Source organism: Pygocentrus nattereri, chromosome 2 (assembly GCF_015220715.1).
Source record: "Pygocentrus nattereri isolate fPygNat1 chromosome 2, fPygNat1.pri, whole genome shotgun sequence".
NCBI classification, from domain to species: Eukaryota; Metazoa; Chordata; class Actinopteri; order Characiformes; family Serrasalmidae; genus Pygocentrus; species Pygocentrus nattereri.
Window position 1 is genome coordinate 55,304,993 of NC_051212.1, and position 14,230 is coordinate 55,319,222.

Genomic DNA, 14,230 nt, shown 5'->3' on the forward strand with positions numbered 1-14,230 from the left:
ACTACTACTGCTAATACATCTACCACTATTACTACAACTACTGCTAATACATCTACCACTATTACTACTACAACTACTGCTAATACATCTACCACTATTACTACAACTACTGCTAATACATCTACCACTATTACTACAACTACTACTAATACATCTACCACTATTACTACAACTACTACTGCTAATACATCTACCACTATTACTACAACTACTACTGCTAATACATCTACCACTATTACTACAACTACTACTGCTAATACATCTACCACTATTACTACTACTACTGCTAATACATCTACCACTATTACTACAACTACTACTGCTAATACATCTACCACTATTACTACTACAACTACTACTAATACATCTACCACTATTACTACAACTACTACTGCTAATACATCTACCACTATAACTACAACTACTACTGCTAATACATCTACCACTATTACTACTACTACTGCTAATACATCTACCACTATTACTACAACTACTACTGCTAATACATCTACCACTATTACTACTACTACTACTGCTAATACATCTACCACTATTGCTACTACTACTGCTAATACATCTACCACTATTACTACTACTACTGCTAATACATCTACCACTATTACTACTACTACTACTAATACATCTACCACTATTACTACAACTACTACTAATACATCTACCACTATTACTACAACTACTACTGCTAATACATCTACCACTATTGCTACTACTACTGCTAATACATCTACCACTATTACTACAACTACTACTAATACATCTACCACTATTACTACAACTACTACTGCTAATACATCTACCACTATTACTACAACTACTACTGCTAATACATCTACCACTATAACTACAACTACTGCTAATACATCTACCACTATTACTACAACTACTACTAATACATCTACCACTATTACTACTACTACTGCTAATACATCTACCACTATTACTACAACTCCTACTGCTAATACATCTACCAATATTACTACAACTACTGCTAATACATCTACCACTATTACTACAACTACTGCTAATACATCTACCACTATTACTACTACTACTGCTAATACATCTACCACTATTACTACAACTACTACTGCTAATACATCTACCACTATTACTACAACTACTACTGCTAATACATCTACCACTATTACTACTACTACTGCTACTAATACATCTACCACTATTACTACAACTACTACTGCTAATACATCTACCACTATTACTACAACTACTACTACTAATACATCTACCACTATTACTACAACTACTGCTAATACATCTACCACTATTACTACTACTACTGCTAATACATCTACCACTATTACTACAACTACTACTGCTAAAACATCTACCACTATTACTACAACTCCTACTGCTAATACATCTACCACTATTACTACAACTACTGCTAATACATCTACCACTATTACTACAACTACTGCTAATACATCTACCACTATTACTACTACTACTGCTAATACATCTACCACTATTACTACAACTACTACTGCTAATACATCTACCACTATTACTACAACTACTACTGCTAATACATCTACCACTATTACTACTACTACTGCTACTAATACATCTACCACTATTACTACAACTAATACTGCTAATACATCTACCACTATTACTACAACTACTACTACTAATACATCTACCACTATTACTACAACTACTGCTAATACATCTACCACTATTACTACTACTACTGCTAATACATCTACCACTATTACTACAACTACTGCTAATACATCTACCACTATTACTACAACTACTGCTAATACATCTACCACTATTACTACAACTACTACTGCTAATACATCTACCACTATTACTACAACTACTACTGCTAATACATCTACCACTATTACTACTACTACTGCTAATACATCTACCACTATTACTACAACTACTACTAATACATCTACCACTATTACTACAACTACTACTAATACATCTACCACTATTACTACAACTACTGCTAATACATCTACCACTATTACTACAACTACTGCTAATACATCTACCACTATTACTACAACTACTGCTAATACATCTACCACTATTACTACAACTACTACTAATACATCTACCACTATTACTACAACTACTAATACATCTACCACTATTACTACAACTACTGCTAATACATCTACCACTATTACTACAACTACTGCTAATACATCTACCACTATTACTACAACTACTACTGCTAATACATCTACCACTATTACTACTACTACTGCTAATACATCTACCACTATTACTACTACTGCCACTGCAACTACTGCAACTACATCTACCACTACTACTACAACTACTGCTAATATATCTACCACTATTACTACAACTACTGCTACTAAAACTACTACCGCTAATACATCTACCAATATTACTACTACTGCCACTGCAACTACTGCAACTACATCTACCACTACTACTACAACTACCGCTAATATATCTACCACTATTACTACAACTACTGCTACTAAAACTACTACTTCCACTGCAACTACTGCTAAGACATCTAACACTACTACTACTACTACTACTACCACTGCTACTAAAACTGCTACTGCAACGACATCTACTACTACTAATACACCTACCACTACTACTACTACTACTACCACTGCTACTAAAACTGCTACTGCAACGACATCTACTACTACTACTAATACACCTACCACTACTACTACTACTACTACTACCACTACTACTAAAACTACTACTGCCACTGCAACTACTGCTAAGACATCTACCACTACTACAACTAATACTGCTACAAATATTACAACTACTACTGCTACTGCTACTTAAACTACTACTGCTACTAGTACTACCTCTAGTACTACTGCCACTACTGCTACTAGTAGTCACCAGTACCACCACTGTTTCTTTTACTACTTCTACTAGTACTACTCCTTCTACTTCTACTACACTATTAAGCCTACTACCACGTCTAGTGCTACTACTTATACTACTACGTTTATTTCTTCCATTACTTGTACTACATCTACTGGTGCTACTACTACTTCTATTTTGACTATTGTTTCATCTGGTTTTTCAGCTACTTTTACTACTTCTGCTATTACTACCACCACTACCACTTATTTCTATTTCTATTACTATTTCTTTCATTATTAATACTATCAGGGCTTCTACAACGTCTGAGGTATAGATATTGATTAATCATCAAAATGATACATTGGAAAACTAGCTGCTGACCCTAAAACCTGATTCTGACCATTTTTCTATCAGGCAGTGAGATTTGAGGCGGCTTTTAAAAGCCAGTATGTGTGTTTTTTCCTCCAGGACGTCCCGTCTGAAGGTCCACTCCAGCAGAATCACAGGATGTGAGGTCAGCTCAGACAGGAGACTCTTTGCGACCGTCTCTCTGGACTTCAGCCTGAAGGTCAGACCTACTGGACCTTTTGAAGTCTGAATCTCGTTTGTGCTGATGTTCTAGTGTTGTGACGTCGCGACTGTTGTTGCCGTGGTTCCGTGCAGGTGTGGTCGTCCCGTGGGCTCCGGCAGGTGGCGTCTCTCCTCCAGCCCTCCCCTCCTAACTGTGTGACCTTCGACCCTGTGGGTGGGCTGGTGGGGGTGGGATGCTGGGACGGAGCGGTCAGAGTGTGGGACTGGAAGAGACAAGAGAACCGTGCGGTGAGGAAGAGGACGAGTGATCACAGCCCTGCATATTAATCATTCATCTTCATCATCAGCCACAATACAAATACAGCATTTTCACTTTTGTTCTCTCTTTCTCTCTTTCCTTTATTTCTCCTCCTCCTTTTCTCTCTCTCTCTCTCTCTCTCTCTCTCTCTCTCTCTCTCTCTCTCTCTCTCTCTCTCTCTCTCTTTGCCCCTCTCCTATTTTCCCTCTTCTCCTTTTTCCTCTTCCTCTCTCTAATCTCTGTATTCCCTGTCTTTCTCTCTGTGGTCTTTCTCTTCCCTCTCTCTCTCTGCTGTCTATCTCTCTTACCTCTCTCTCTCTTCTCGCACTCTTTTCTCTTTCTTTCTCTCTCTTTCTCTCTGTGGTCTTTCTCTTCCCTCTCTCTCTGCTGTCTATCTCTCTTACCTCTCTCTCTCTTCTCGCACTCTTTTCTCTTTCTTTCTCTCTCTTTCTCTCTGTGGTCTTTCTCTTCCCTCTCTCTCTGCTGTCTATCTCTCTTCTCTCTCTCTCTCTCTCCCTCTCTCTCAGACTCTCTCAGGTCATCACTCCTCCGTACTCTGTCTGTCGTTTTCTCCCCCCTCCTCCTCTCTGCTGTGCTCAGGTAGTTTGGATGGGGAGGTCAGGTTGTGGTCAGTTCCTGCAATGTCCTGTGTGTGGTCCTGTCAGGCCCATCGCGGCTCTGTTACAGCGGTCAGTTTTCTGCCTGACGGACAGACGCCGCTGAGCGCCGGGCAAGACGGAACGGTGAGGAAGCAGGCATTAGTACTTTCTTTCTGCGAGTCAGAAATAATTAAAGTTATTACAGTAGCCTGATCAAGTACTGAACCTGTAATATAAGAGTTTTCCTCTCTCTGTCTGTAGGTGCAGCTTCGTGGCCTTCTTTATTGCTACAGCGGTGCTGTCCGCGCCTTAGCAAGTGGACGTGACGGGCGTTTTTTCTCCGTATCTGATGACCGCACTCTCCGAGCATGGAGCGTCAGTCCAGGTACTGCCTGACAGCCAGTTCGTCTGTTCCTTAATAGAAAAATCATTCAGATTAAATCCTGTGCTCAAGTGCAGGGAAAAGAGAGGGATTAGGCATAAAAGTCACCCATTTACATGATACGTTATGTTAAACTTAACGAGCACATAGATTTCTTTCGTCAGCAATGCTCTGTTAGAAATACTGATCTGAAGCAAGAAAACAAGAACAAAATGTATTCAATAGAAAACATGCAGCATATTTTGTGATATTATTACACAGCTCAGGTTTGTTTTCCAGTTTTTCGCAGTTCCCTGTAACAAATTTCATCATGGTGATCTCTAGAGCTGTATCAATGTAAAAGGCATTTTGGAATAAAAGGAAAAGGTCACTTACAGATGACCGATATCGTAATTGCCCAAGTATTGAGCCTTGAGGCACCCCAAAATATAGTTTAATAATAAGTAGTGCTATGTAAGTAGTCCATTCGGTGCCTGTTGAACTCGTTTGAGTGATTCTCGTTTGAGTAGATGTTCTGTGTTTTGGTCCATTTCTGAATGTTTCTACAGAAAGACGTCTTGGAGAGGAATTCTTGAGTGCGGTCTGCTTCCTGGAGAAAGGTGAACTGCAGGCATGTGGTTTCCGATCAGGCAAATTGGAGTTATGGCATCACAACTCGCTGATTTACTCCAATAAGGTAGCTCAGAATTAATGAGCTCTTATTCGTTCAGGATCATCACCACCACTGTCTCATTACAGCAGCTCATAAACCCAGTTATTAAAATACTACAGTATCTAAATTACTCTGTGTGGTGTTTGGTGTGTTGTAGGTCAGTGACAGCTGTATTCGGGCAGTGGCCAGTATGCCGGATAAACAGCTGGCTGTGGGCTGCAGTGACCACTCTGTGACCGTGTGGAAATTTGACTTGGACTCCCAGTCCTGCACTGCAGAGTAATAATAATAATAATCAATCATTTTATTAACAATAAAAAGCAGATCATACCAGTAAACACTCATTTTCAGTAGAATAGGAGATATGAGCCCATAAGCGACCTCAATAAACATTCTATTATGCTAGGAGATATTATGTCCATACATATTATTAGATTTATTTTAGTCCATAAAAAGCAGTCCTGTAAAGAGTCCTGGAGGAGATATTAGTCCATAAAAAGCAGTCCTGTAAAGAGTCCTGGAGGAGATATTAGTCCATAAAAAGCAGTCCTGTAAAGAGTCCTGGAGGAGATATTAGTCCATAAAAAGCAGTCCTGTAAAGAGTCCTGGAGGAGATATTAGTCCATAAAAAGCAGTCCTGTAAAGAGTCCTGGAGGAGATATTAGTCCATAAAAAGCAGTCCTGTAAAGAGTCCAGGAGGAGATATTAGTCCATAAAAAGCAGTCCTGTAAAGAGTCCAGGAGGAGATATTAGTCCATAAAAAGCAGTCCTGTAAAGAGACCTGGAGGAGATATTAGTCCATAAAAAGCAGTCCTGTAAAGAGTCCTGGAGGAGATATTAGTCCATACAAAGCAGTCCTGTAAAGAGACCTGGAGGAGATATTAGTCCATACAAAGCAGTCCTGTAAAGAGTCCTGGAGGAGATATTAGTCCATACAAAGCAGTCCTGTAAAGAGTCCTGGAGGAGATATTACTCCATACAAAGCAGTCCTGTAAAGAGACCTGGAGGAGATATTAGTCCATACAAAGCAGTCCTGTAAAGAGTCCTGGAGGAGATATTAGTCCATACAAAGCAGTCCTGTAAAGAGTCCTGGAGGAGATATTAGTCCATAAAAAGCAGTCCTGTAAAGAGTCCTGGCGGAGATATTAGTCCATACAAAGCAGTCCTGTAAAGAGTCCTGGAGGAGATATTAGTCCATAAAAAGCAGTCCTGTAAAGAGTCCTGGAGGAGATATTAGTCCATAAAAAGCAGTCCTGTAAAGAGTCCTGGAGGAGATATTAGTCCATAAAAAGCAGTCCTGTAAAGAGTCCTGGAGGAGATATTAGTCCATACAAAGCAGTCCTGTAAAGAGACCTGGAGGAGATATTAGTCCATAAAAAGCAGTCCTGTAAAGAGTCCTGGAGGAGATATTAGTCCATAAAAAGCAGTCCTGTAAAGAGTCCTGGAGGAGATATTAGTCCATACAAAGCAGTCCTGTAAAGAGTCCTGGAGGAGATATTAGTCCATACAAAGCAGTCCTGTAAAGAGTCCTGGAGGAGATATTAGTCCATAAAAAGCAGTCCTGTAAAGAGTCCTGGAGGAGATATTAGTCCATACAAAGCAGTCCTGTAAAGAGTCCTGGAGGAGATATTAGTCCATAAAAAGCAGTCCTGTAAAGAGTCCTGGAGGAGATATTAGTCCATACAAAGCAGTCCTGTAAAGAGACCTGGAGGAGATATTAGTCCATAAAAAGCAGTCCTGTAAAGAGTCCTGGAGGAGATATTAGTCCATAAAAAGCAGTCCTGTAAAGAGTCCTGGAGGAGATATTAGTCCATACAAAGCAGTCCTGTAAAGAGTCCTGGAGGAGATATTAGTCCATACAAAGCAGTCCTGTAAAGAGTCCTGGAGGAGATATTAGTCCATAAAAAGCAGTCCTGTAAAGAGTCCTGGAGGAGATATTAGTCCATACAAAGCAGTCCTGTAAAGAGTCCTGGAGGAGATATTAGTCCATAAAAAGCAGTCCTGTAAAGAGTCCTGGAGGAGATATTAGTCCATACAAAGCAGTCCTGTAAAGAGACCTGGAGGAGATATTAGTCCATACAAAGCAGTCCTGTAAAGAGTCCTGGAGGAGATATTAGTCCATAAAAAGCAGTCCTGTAAAGAGTCCTGGAGGAGATATTAGTCCATACAAAGCAGTCCTGTAAAGAGACCTGGAGGAGATATTAGTCCATAAAAAGCAGTCCTGTAAAGAGTCCTGGAGGAGATATTAGTCCATAAAAAGCAGTCCTGTAAAGAGTCCTGGAGGATGACTTTCTCATATTGTATTTGTTTTGTCTGTAGTCTGTCAAAGGTGTTGTCGTACTCTCTGAAATCTCCTGTGGCTCACCTGCTCTACAATAACGTCCTGCTGGGAGTTTTCGTTGACTCCTGTATCACTGACATCTCCTCTACAATGACAGATGATATCGATTTCAGTCAGGAGTAAGTGTGTACACACACACACACACACACACACACACTCTTTTAGTGCTAATACGTATTCATCTCCATCCTTCGGATACGCTCACTGAATTACAGTACCATATAATTTATAACGTACTTACATAACTGCATTAAAATAACCATTAAATGTTATGCCACAATGACAGTAATAACTCTTAAACCTTGTGGTTAAAAGGATAAAGTGTATGAGGGTTTAATCAGCATAGCAACACCCTAGCAACCAGCTTTTAACCTAGCAGGCACCTCCAGCACCACAGAAACCACACAGCAAGACCTTAGCAACCACCAGAGATACCATAACATCCATTTAGCAATGCTCTAAGAGCTACCAGAGATACTATAGTAATCATCCTACAACACCCTAGCAACCACCTGGGATGCCATAGCAACCACCTAATAACATCCTAGCAAACACCACTAGTACCATAGCAACCACCTGAGATAGTATAGCAACACTTTAGCAACCACCTAGAATACCATAACAACTTAGATCTAGCAGCTACCAGAGATACCATAGCAACCACCCTGCAACACCCTAGCAACCACCCAGCAACACTCTAGCAACCACATGCAATACAATAACAACCACTTAACAACACCCTAGCAAGAACCAGGGATAATATGACAACCACCTACTAACATCCTAATAAGCACCTCCAGCACCATAGCAACCACATTCCAAGACCTTAGCAACCACCTGAGATAGCATAGCAGCCACCAGAGATACCAAAACAACCATTTAGCAATGCCCTAGTAGCTACCAGAGATACCATATCAAGCACTTAGTGACACCCTAGCAACCACCTGGGATACCATAGCAACCATCTATCAACATTCTAACAAGCACCTCCAGCACCATAGCAACCACATTGCAAGACCTTAGCAACCACCTGAGATAGCATAGCAGCCACTTAGCAGCATTGCAGCCATTTAGCAACACCCTAGTAGCTACCAGAGATACCCAACAACCGCCCTGCAACACCCTAGCAGCCACATAGTAAGACCCAGCAACACCATAGCAACCATCTAACAACCACCTACAATATCACGTAGCAACACCGCAGCAGTACCAGGGAACCGCTCAGCTGCGTGTTCTTCAGGAAATGCTCATCTACTTTCATGTCTGTTACGTTGTTGCAGCTGGACGGATAACACACGACCTCTGGGGGTCGTGAAGAACGATGAGAAGAGCATATGGGTTCTAGGAGAATATAAAAGTGAACTCCGGCTCATCTTCACCGTGAGTACCTACACGCCTGCACAGGCAGAGCCAAACGTTCTTGCTCTTCCAGCTCGCACTCCCACTTCACTGGGCCGCATGCCGGAGTTCCCTACGGAATGCAGCTGAAATGTAGTCCATATTTATTTAATAATTATTTAATCATTTGTTTTAGAACGCCGTCATGTCTTTTGAGTAATCAGAAGGCGGACATAGACCCTTAAAGAAAGATGATTCTTCAAGGGTTCTTTAGTAAAGAAAATCATTCTATGCAAAATCACGAGCAACCATCAGGAAATGGTTCTTCAGACTGATGGAAAATGTGCATGACTGTGCTTTTTGAATAAGGTTCTGTCAAGCATTCTTCTATGTCCAAGTTGTCAAGCTTATAACAATAGAAGAACCCTTTTGGGTGCTATGTAGAACCATCAACAGCACATTTTCCATCAGTCTGAAGAACCATTGTCTGATGCAAAGAGCCCTTTGATCACGCTTTGAGTGTTTCCTTGCTGAAGAACCCTTGAAGGACCATCATTCTTAAGCGTGTACATAAACGCTTTTTCCAGTAGTTGACATGACACTGACTGTTTTTCTTACATAAGGTTCTCGTGGCACTTTTAAGGAACCAACAGTGGTTCTTCTAAGGCGCTGTACTCTTTTCTTTGTAGCTTTATTGTTATATATAGGGCGTATTTAAGAGTGGTGTGAGCATAACTATTTGCATAAAGCTCAGCTCCGCTCAAAACGCACCCCCAAATCTGATGGGCCATTACCATCTGCTGGAATCAATGCTGCCCATTGAAAAGTGCAAGGGTATGTTGTGGTGCGTTGATGCCCCAGAGCAGTGTACATGCCCCCTCAGGGCTCTGACACACCAAGCCCAATGTCTCCCACCACTTAGCACCTGTGCTCCACTGACTCCACTGCGGTGTGGTGTGTTCTACAGCGTGGGCTCTAGTCGGCCCTTCTAAAGCCAACTGAATCGTCAGCTTCAGTCAGCAGAGAGTTTTCTGATTGGTTGTTCAGCTTAGAGAGTCAGTGCACGAGAACAGAAACAGTCAAGGAAGCACACAGAACGTATTGCTGTTGTCAGAAGAAAACCTCGTGACTTTACAGGAGAAGGAAAAAACCTGCTTCACTTTTAATGGAAGTCAATGGAACCAGACGTCTCTCCAAGTCATTTTGGGCTGTTTCTTTTGGTCCATTCAGCATGAAACTTACAAACAATGTAAAGACCAACAGGCGGTTTCAATTTATATTAAAAACTGAAAAACGTCAAAAATGGAGATACAAGGTTTTCTTCCGACAGCAGCGACATACTGTCTAATATTCAAAAAACATTGTGTGCCAGTGTTGAGTGTAGTAGCCTTTGTTTATCCAGTTACCACCATATTATAACGATCATTTCTGCCAGCGACTTTGTGATCGCTAGCAGTGGCATACGTTCATTTAATAATGTTAATTTATAATTAATAATAGTAATAATAATCATCATCATCATATTTTTTTAATTTATAGAGCACTTTTCAGAGTAGCAGCTCACAGTGCTTCACAGGCAGGTGATTAAACATAGTTACAGAAGAGATCGTTAGTCTTTATTTCAAATCAGAAGAAAATGAAATCAAATTAGAAGATAAAAACCACGAGGCGTAGAGTTTTACCGAAGCTCTGAGCTCGACTGTCTATGATGATAATGATCCAGGCGGCCAGTGCAGCTCTTTTAAAGCAGGACTGATCTGATCTCTGGGTTGTTTTTGTTTGGGTGCTGATGTTTGTTGTTGTTCTAGTTGTAAGGGATGTAGAGTTTTCTTTGGAAATCCAGGAAGAAGAGCTTTTACAGAAGTCAAGTCACTATAAATCCTGGGTTTGACACCCTTAATGGCAGCTCTGCCTTAAACATGGACATTTGAAACTTGTAAGATGTTTAAGTCTCACTTTAGAGAAGCGAGTCTGTGGTTTGTAGCTTATTCAGACTGATCTAAATTCCCTGCAGCTCTCTGTCGTTTCCGGAAAACGCTGGCATATGTCCTTCTGTGACGTCCAGTTTGGCGGAGAGAAAGACAGCGATGGTGAAGAGGATGAAGAGGAGTCCAAGTCTAAAGAGTCACGTGAGGAGCCAAATAAGGAGGTGCATGAGGAAATGTGTGAGGAACAGTCTGAGGAGACATCTGAGGAAGCGTGTGAGGAGCCACATAAAGAGACGCATGAGGAACAGTCTGAGGAACAGTCTGAGGAACAGTCTGAGGAGACGTCTGAGGGAGCGTGTGATGAGCCACATAAAGAGACGCATGAGGAACAGTCCGAGGAACACTGCGAGGAATATAAACCAAGGAAAACGTCGATTTCAGCTGCAGCCATGCATAAAGGTACATTCCTGCCCTAAAAAGCAGGGAACCCTACTTCCTGCCTCATGCAAAATACTGATATCAGTCACGCTTTCAACACAGCAGATGATGTATTTAGCCTTCTATTGCTACACATTTAAATTTAATAGCTACAAAACTTTATATATTAGTGTAATATTAGTCACCAAGTTATTGTCATATTTACTGAATATATTTTGCACTAAAATCACTGTAATGCATGGCATCTTTTGGCTAATAAAGCTGTTTTCAAACAGCTTTAAACCTGGCTCATCTAATCAGATTTCATTCAGAAGTCATATTTACCCTAAATAAAAACATTAATGCCCAAGTATGGAGCCTTGAGGAACCCCATAGGGAAAATCAAGCATCTCCTTGCGGAGCGTGTGTTTATTTGGCTGTTAAAGAGCTTCATTTGTGGGATAGTGGGTGTCCTGCTATTCTGGAGATCCACAGAGCTACCTAGCTTAGTGTTTTCCCTGCTTTCGAAGGATAGAGCTCTTCATTAACAACGACGTTCCACCTGTGATCACTGAGAACTTTTCCTCCACTCTGCACTCAGGGTTTATTGTGTGTGGAGATGTCAGAGGGTGCATGTGGACCTACCAGCCATCAAGCATGACCACATGGAGTGAGAAAAGACAAGTAGGCATTCTCTTTCTTATTTCTTATAGGGATGGGCATGACTGAGTACCCATGACAGAGCCTCGTTCCACTGGAGAAATACTACTAAAACCAGCCCATGGGGATCTCTCATTTACTTCATGACCACTTCAAACTAAACATGGCTCTCAGCCCAGTGACTATATCGCTGCTGTAGGAAGAAAACCTCGTATCTCCAGAATGGTGACTTTACAGGAGAAGGAAAAATCACGCTCTACTTTTAATGGAAGTCAATGGAACCAGAATTTTTTTCCAAGTCATTTGTGACAATAACTGAAAAACAACAAAAATGGACATACGAGGTTTTGTTCTGACAGCAGCTTTAAAAGGATCTTTATTATCTAAATATGCTATTTACCATTTAACAAAACGTATGTTCTAGTGTAGCTACTGTACATTTCCATACAGCAAAGAACAGGAAGCCCAGCTTATAATAATTAATAATGCTGTTAATGAAGCAGAAATTTGGTCCCTGGGTTGAACGGTATGTTTTTATTTCTCAAGCTCTGAGTGAGTTCTGAGTCCTGGTTCCTCTCAGTGGTTCTTCCTCATGCTCAGGTATTCTGGAAAGTGGTTGTAGGAAGTGCTACACTAGTAGAACTGTAATGAACTGAACTGAAGGCTTTGTTGGTGAAGATGACCGGTGCTTTCTGACCCCTGTAGGCTCACAGTGACCGGGTCAGCGTGCTCCGCGTCACAGATAGAGCCATTATCTCTGCCTCTTACGACGGGACTGTCAAACTGTGGGACAGAAACACAAAGAAACAGGTGCTTTTAGTTCATTTCTCTCTGACTGAGTCTCACTACTGTGCTGTGTGTGTATGTGTGTGTGTGTGTGTGTGTGTGTGTGTGTGTGTGTGTGTGTACACACACTTACGTTTTGGTCCAAAGTCTTACATTTTGTAATATTACAGATGTTTTTGTCTAAAGGCTTGAATTCCGTAACTGCTTAAATGTACATGTTATTTGAGCTGTAGTCACCAAATTATTTGTAGTATTACAAATGAAGTGTTTTGAACAAAGTGAAATGGGCCAAGTATTGAGCCTTGAGGTACCCCACATGAAAAAAATGTTTGAAATCCGTGAAATATTACTCCATGAGTATTATTTACAACGATAACTTACACAAACATGCTGTTTTAATACCTTCAGTCCCCACAACGCACTTTCAAACACGCAGCCCCTCCCGAAAAAGTGCTTTTCATTGAAAACTTAAATGAAATTTAGGGTTAGAAAGGGTTTATCCTTGTTGTATGTGCCTCGTGAAAGGCTTATCACATCGTTCTAATGTCGTCGCTATTTCTCTACAATGTGGAAAATATTAAAATAAGGACAAGCCCCTTTATGAGATGAGTGTGTCCAAACTTTTGACCAGTTCTGTACATGGTCTTTCCATTCCTCCTTGACGTTCCCTCTCCTTCTCCAGGTGGGTCTGTTTGTTTGTGGGGCTCCGGTGGAGATACTGGAGGTGAATGAGGATGACCCCGGTCAGCTGGTGTGCGGAGATGCCTTGGGGCAGGTCTACTTCCTCACCTGGACAGGGTGAAGCCCCCCAACGCCTTTACGCTCAGGCTGCAGACACGCCCCCAGCTGGTTAATCAGGGATAGTGCACTACACACTATAAGTGATGTTCTCTGGGTTCCTGCAGCTCGTTTTGCCGTTTACACTAACATTCAAGAATTTGGAGTTATTTCCACAGGATTCGTGTATTTTCTCTACAGTAATAACTTATATAGTGTTGATTTTAGGGACGCACAGGTGATGAATTTATACAGGTGACTCTGATTTCTTTACAGCCCAGATGGTTGATTTTTACTAACCTCTTCAATTCTGAAGCTGATTGGACTAAATATTCTGACAGGAATTTTTTGAGGCATTCAGGATGTTCATTTTGTTAGAACTTCTTGAGGTTCTACAGCTTTCTCAGTTGTTTTACAGCCTTCTACAGCTCTGTTCATCATTCTGAACGCATCTTTGTTTTCATTTATGGCTTCTGGGTGCTGTAAGAATGATGTGAAGCTCATGAAGTTGTACAGGATCAACACTAGAATCATTTTAGACGTTTTTTTCTGCAGTGAAATTGGGTTTAGAGTGTGGAAATCATGGATTCCGGACTTGTGAACAGTAGTCTCATAAAAAAGACGGTTCTTTGGGGCAGTCGTGGGCT

At 41.0% G+C, this 14,230-nt stretch overlaps 1 protein-coding gene across 3 annotated transcripts in view; it reads left to right on the forward strand.

Annotated features, from left to right (window-relative positions):
* LOC108414528 (telomerase protein component 1-like) overlaps window positions 1-13,927 on the forward strand; it is a 56,837-nt gene extending 42,910 nt beyond the window's left edge. For all 3 annotated transcript variants that reach the window (XM_017687403.2, XM_037533645.1, XM_037533651.1), the window contains 12 exons: window positions 3,343-3,442; window positions 3,538-3,693; window positions 4,231-4,446; window positions 4,564-4,687; window positions 5,233-5,360; window positions 5,494-5,615; window positions 7,656-7,796; window positions 8,958-9,057; window positions 11,030-11,402; window positions 11,962-12,044; window positions 12,726-12,830; window positions 13,489-13,927. In XM_017687403.2, coding sequence (XP_017542892.1) covers window positions 3,343-3,442; window positions 3,538-3,693; window positions 4,231-4,446; window positions 4,564-4,687; window positions 5,233-5,360; window positions 5,494-5,615; window positions 7,656-7,796; window positions 8,958-9,057; window positions 11,030-11,402; window positions 11,962-12,044; window positions 12,726-12,830; window positions 13,489-13,608 — 1,768 coding nt within the window. In that variant the 3' untranslated portion in view covers window positions 13,609-13,927. The remainder of the gene's footprint in view (window positions 1-3,342; window positions 3,443-3,537; window positions 3,694-4,230; window positions 4,447-4,563; window positions 4,688-5,232; window positions 5,361-5,493; window positions 5,616-7,655; window positions 7,797-8,957; window positions 9,058-11,029; window positions 11,403-11,961; window positions 12,045-12,725; window positions 12,831-13,488) is intronic.
* Window positions 13,928-14,230: the final 303 nt, after the last annotated feature.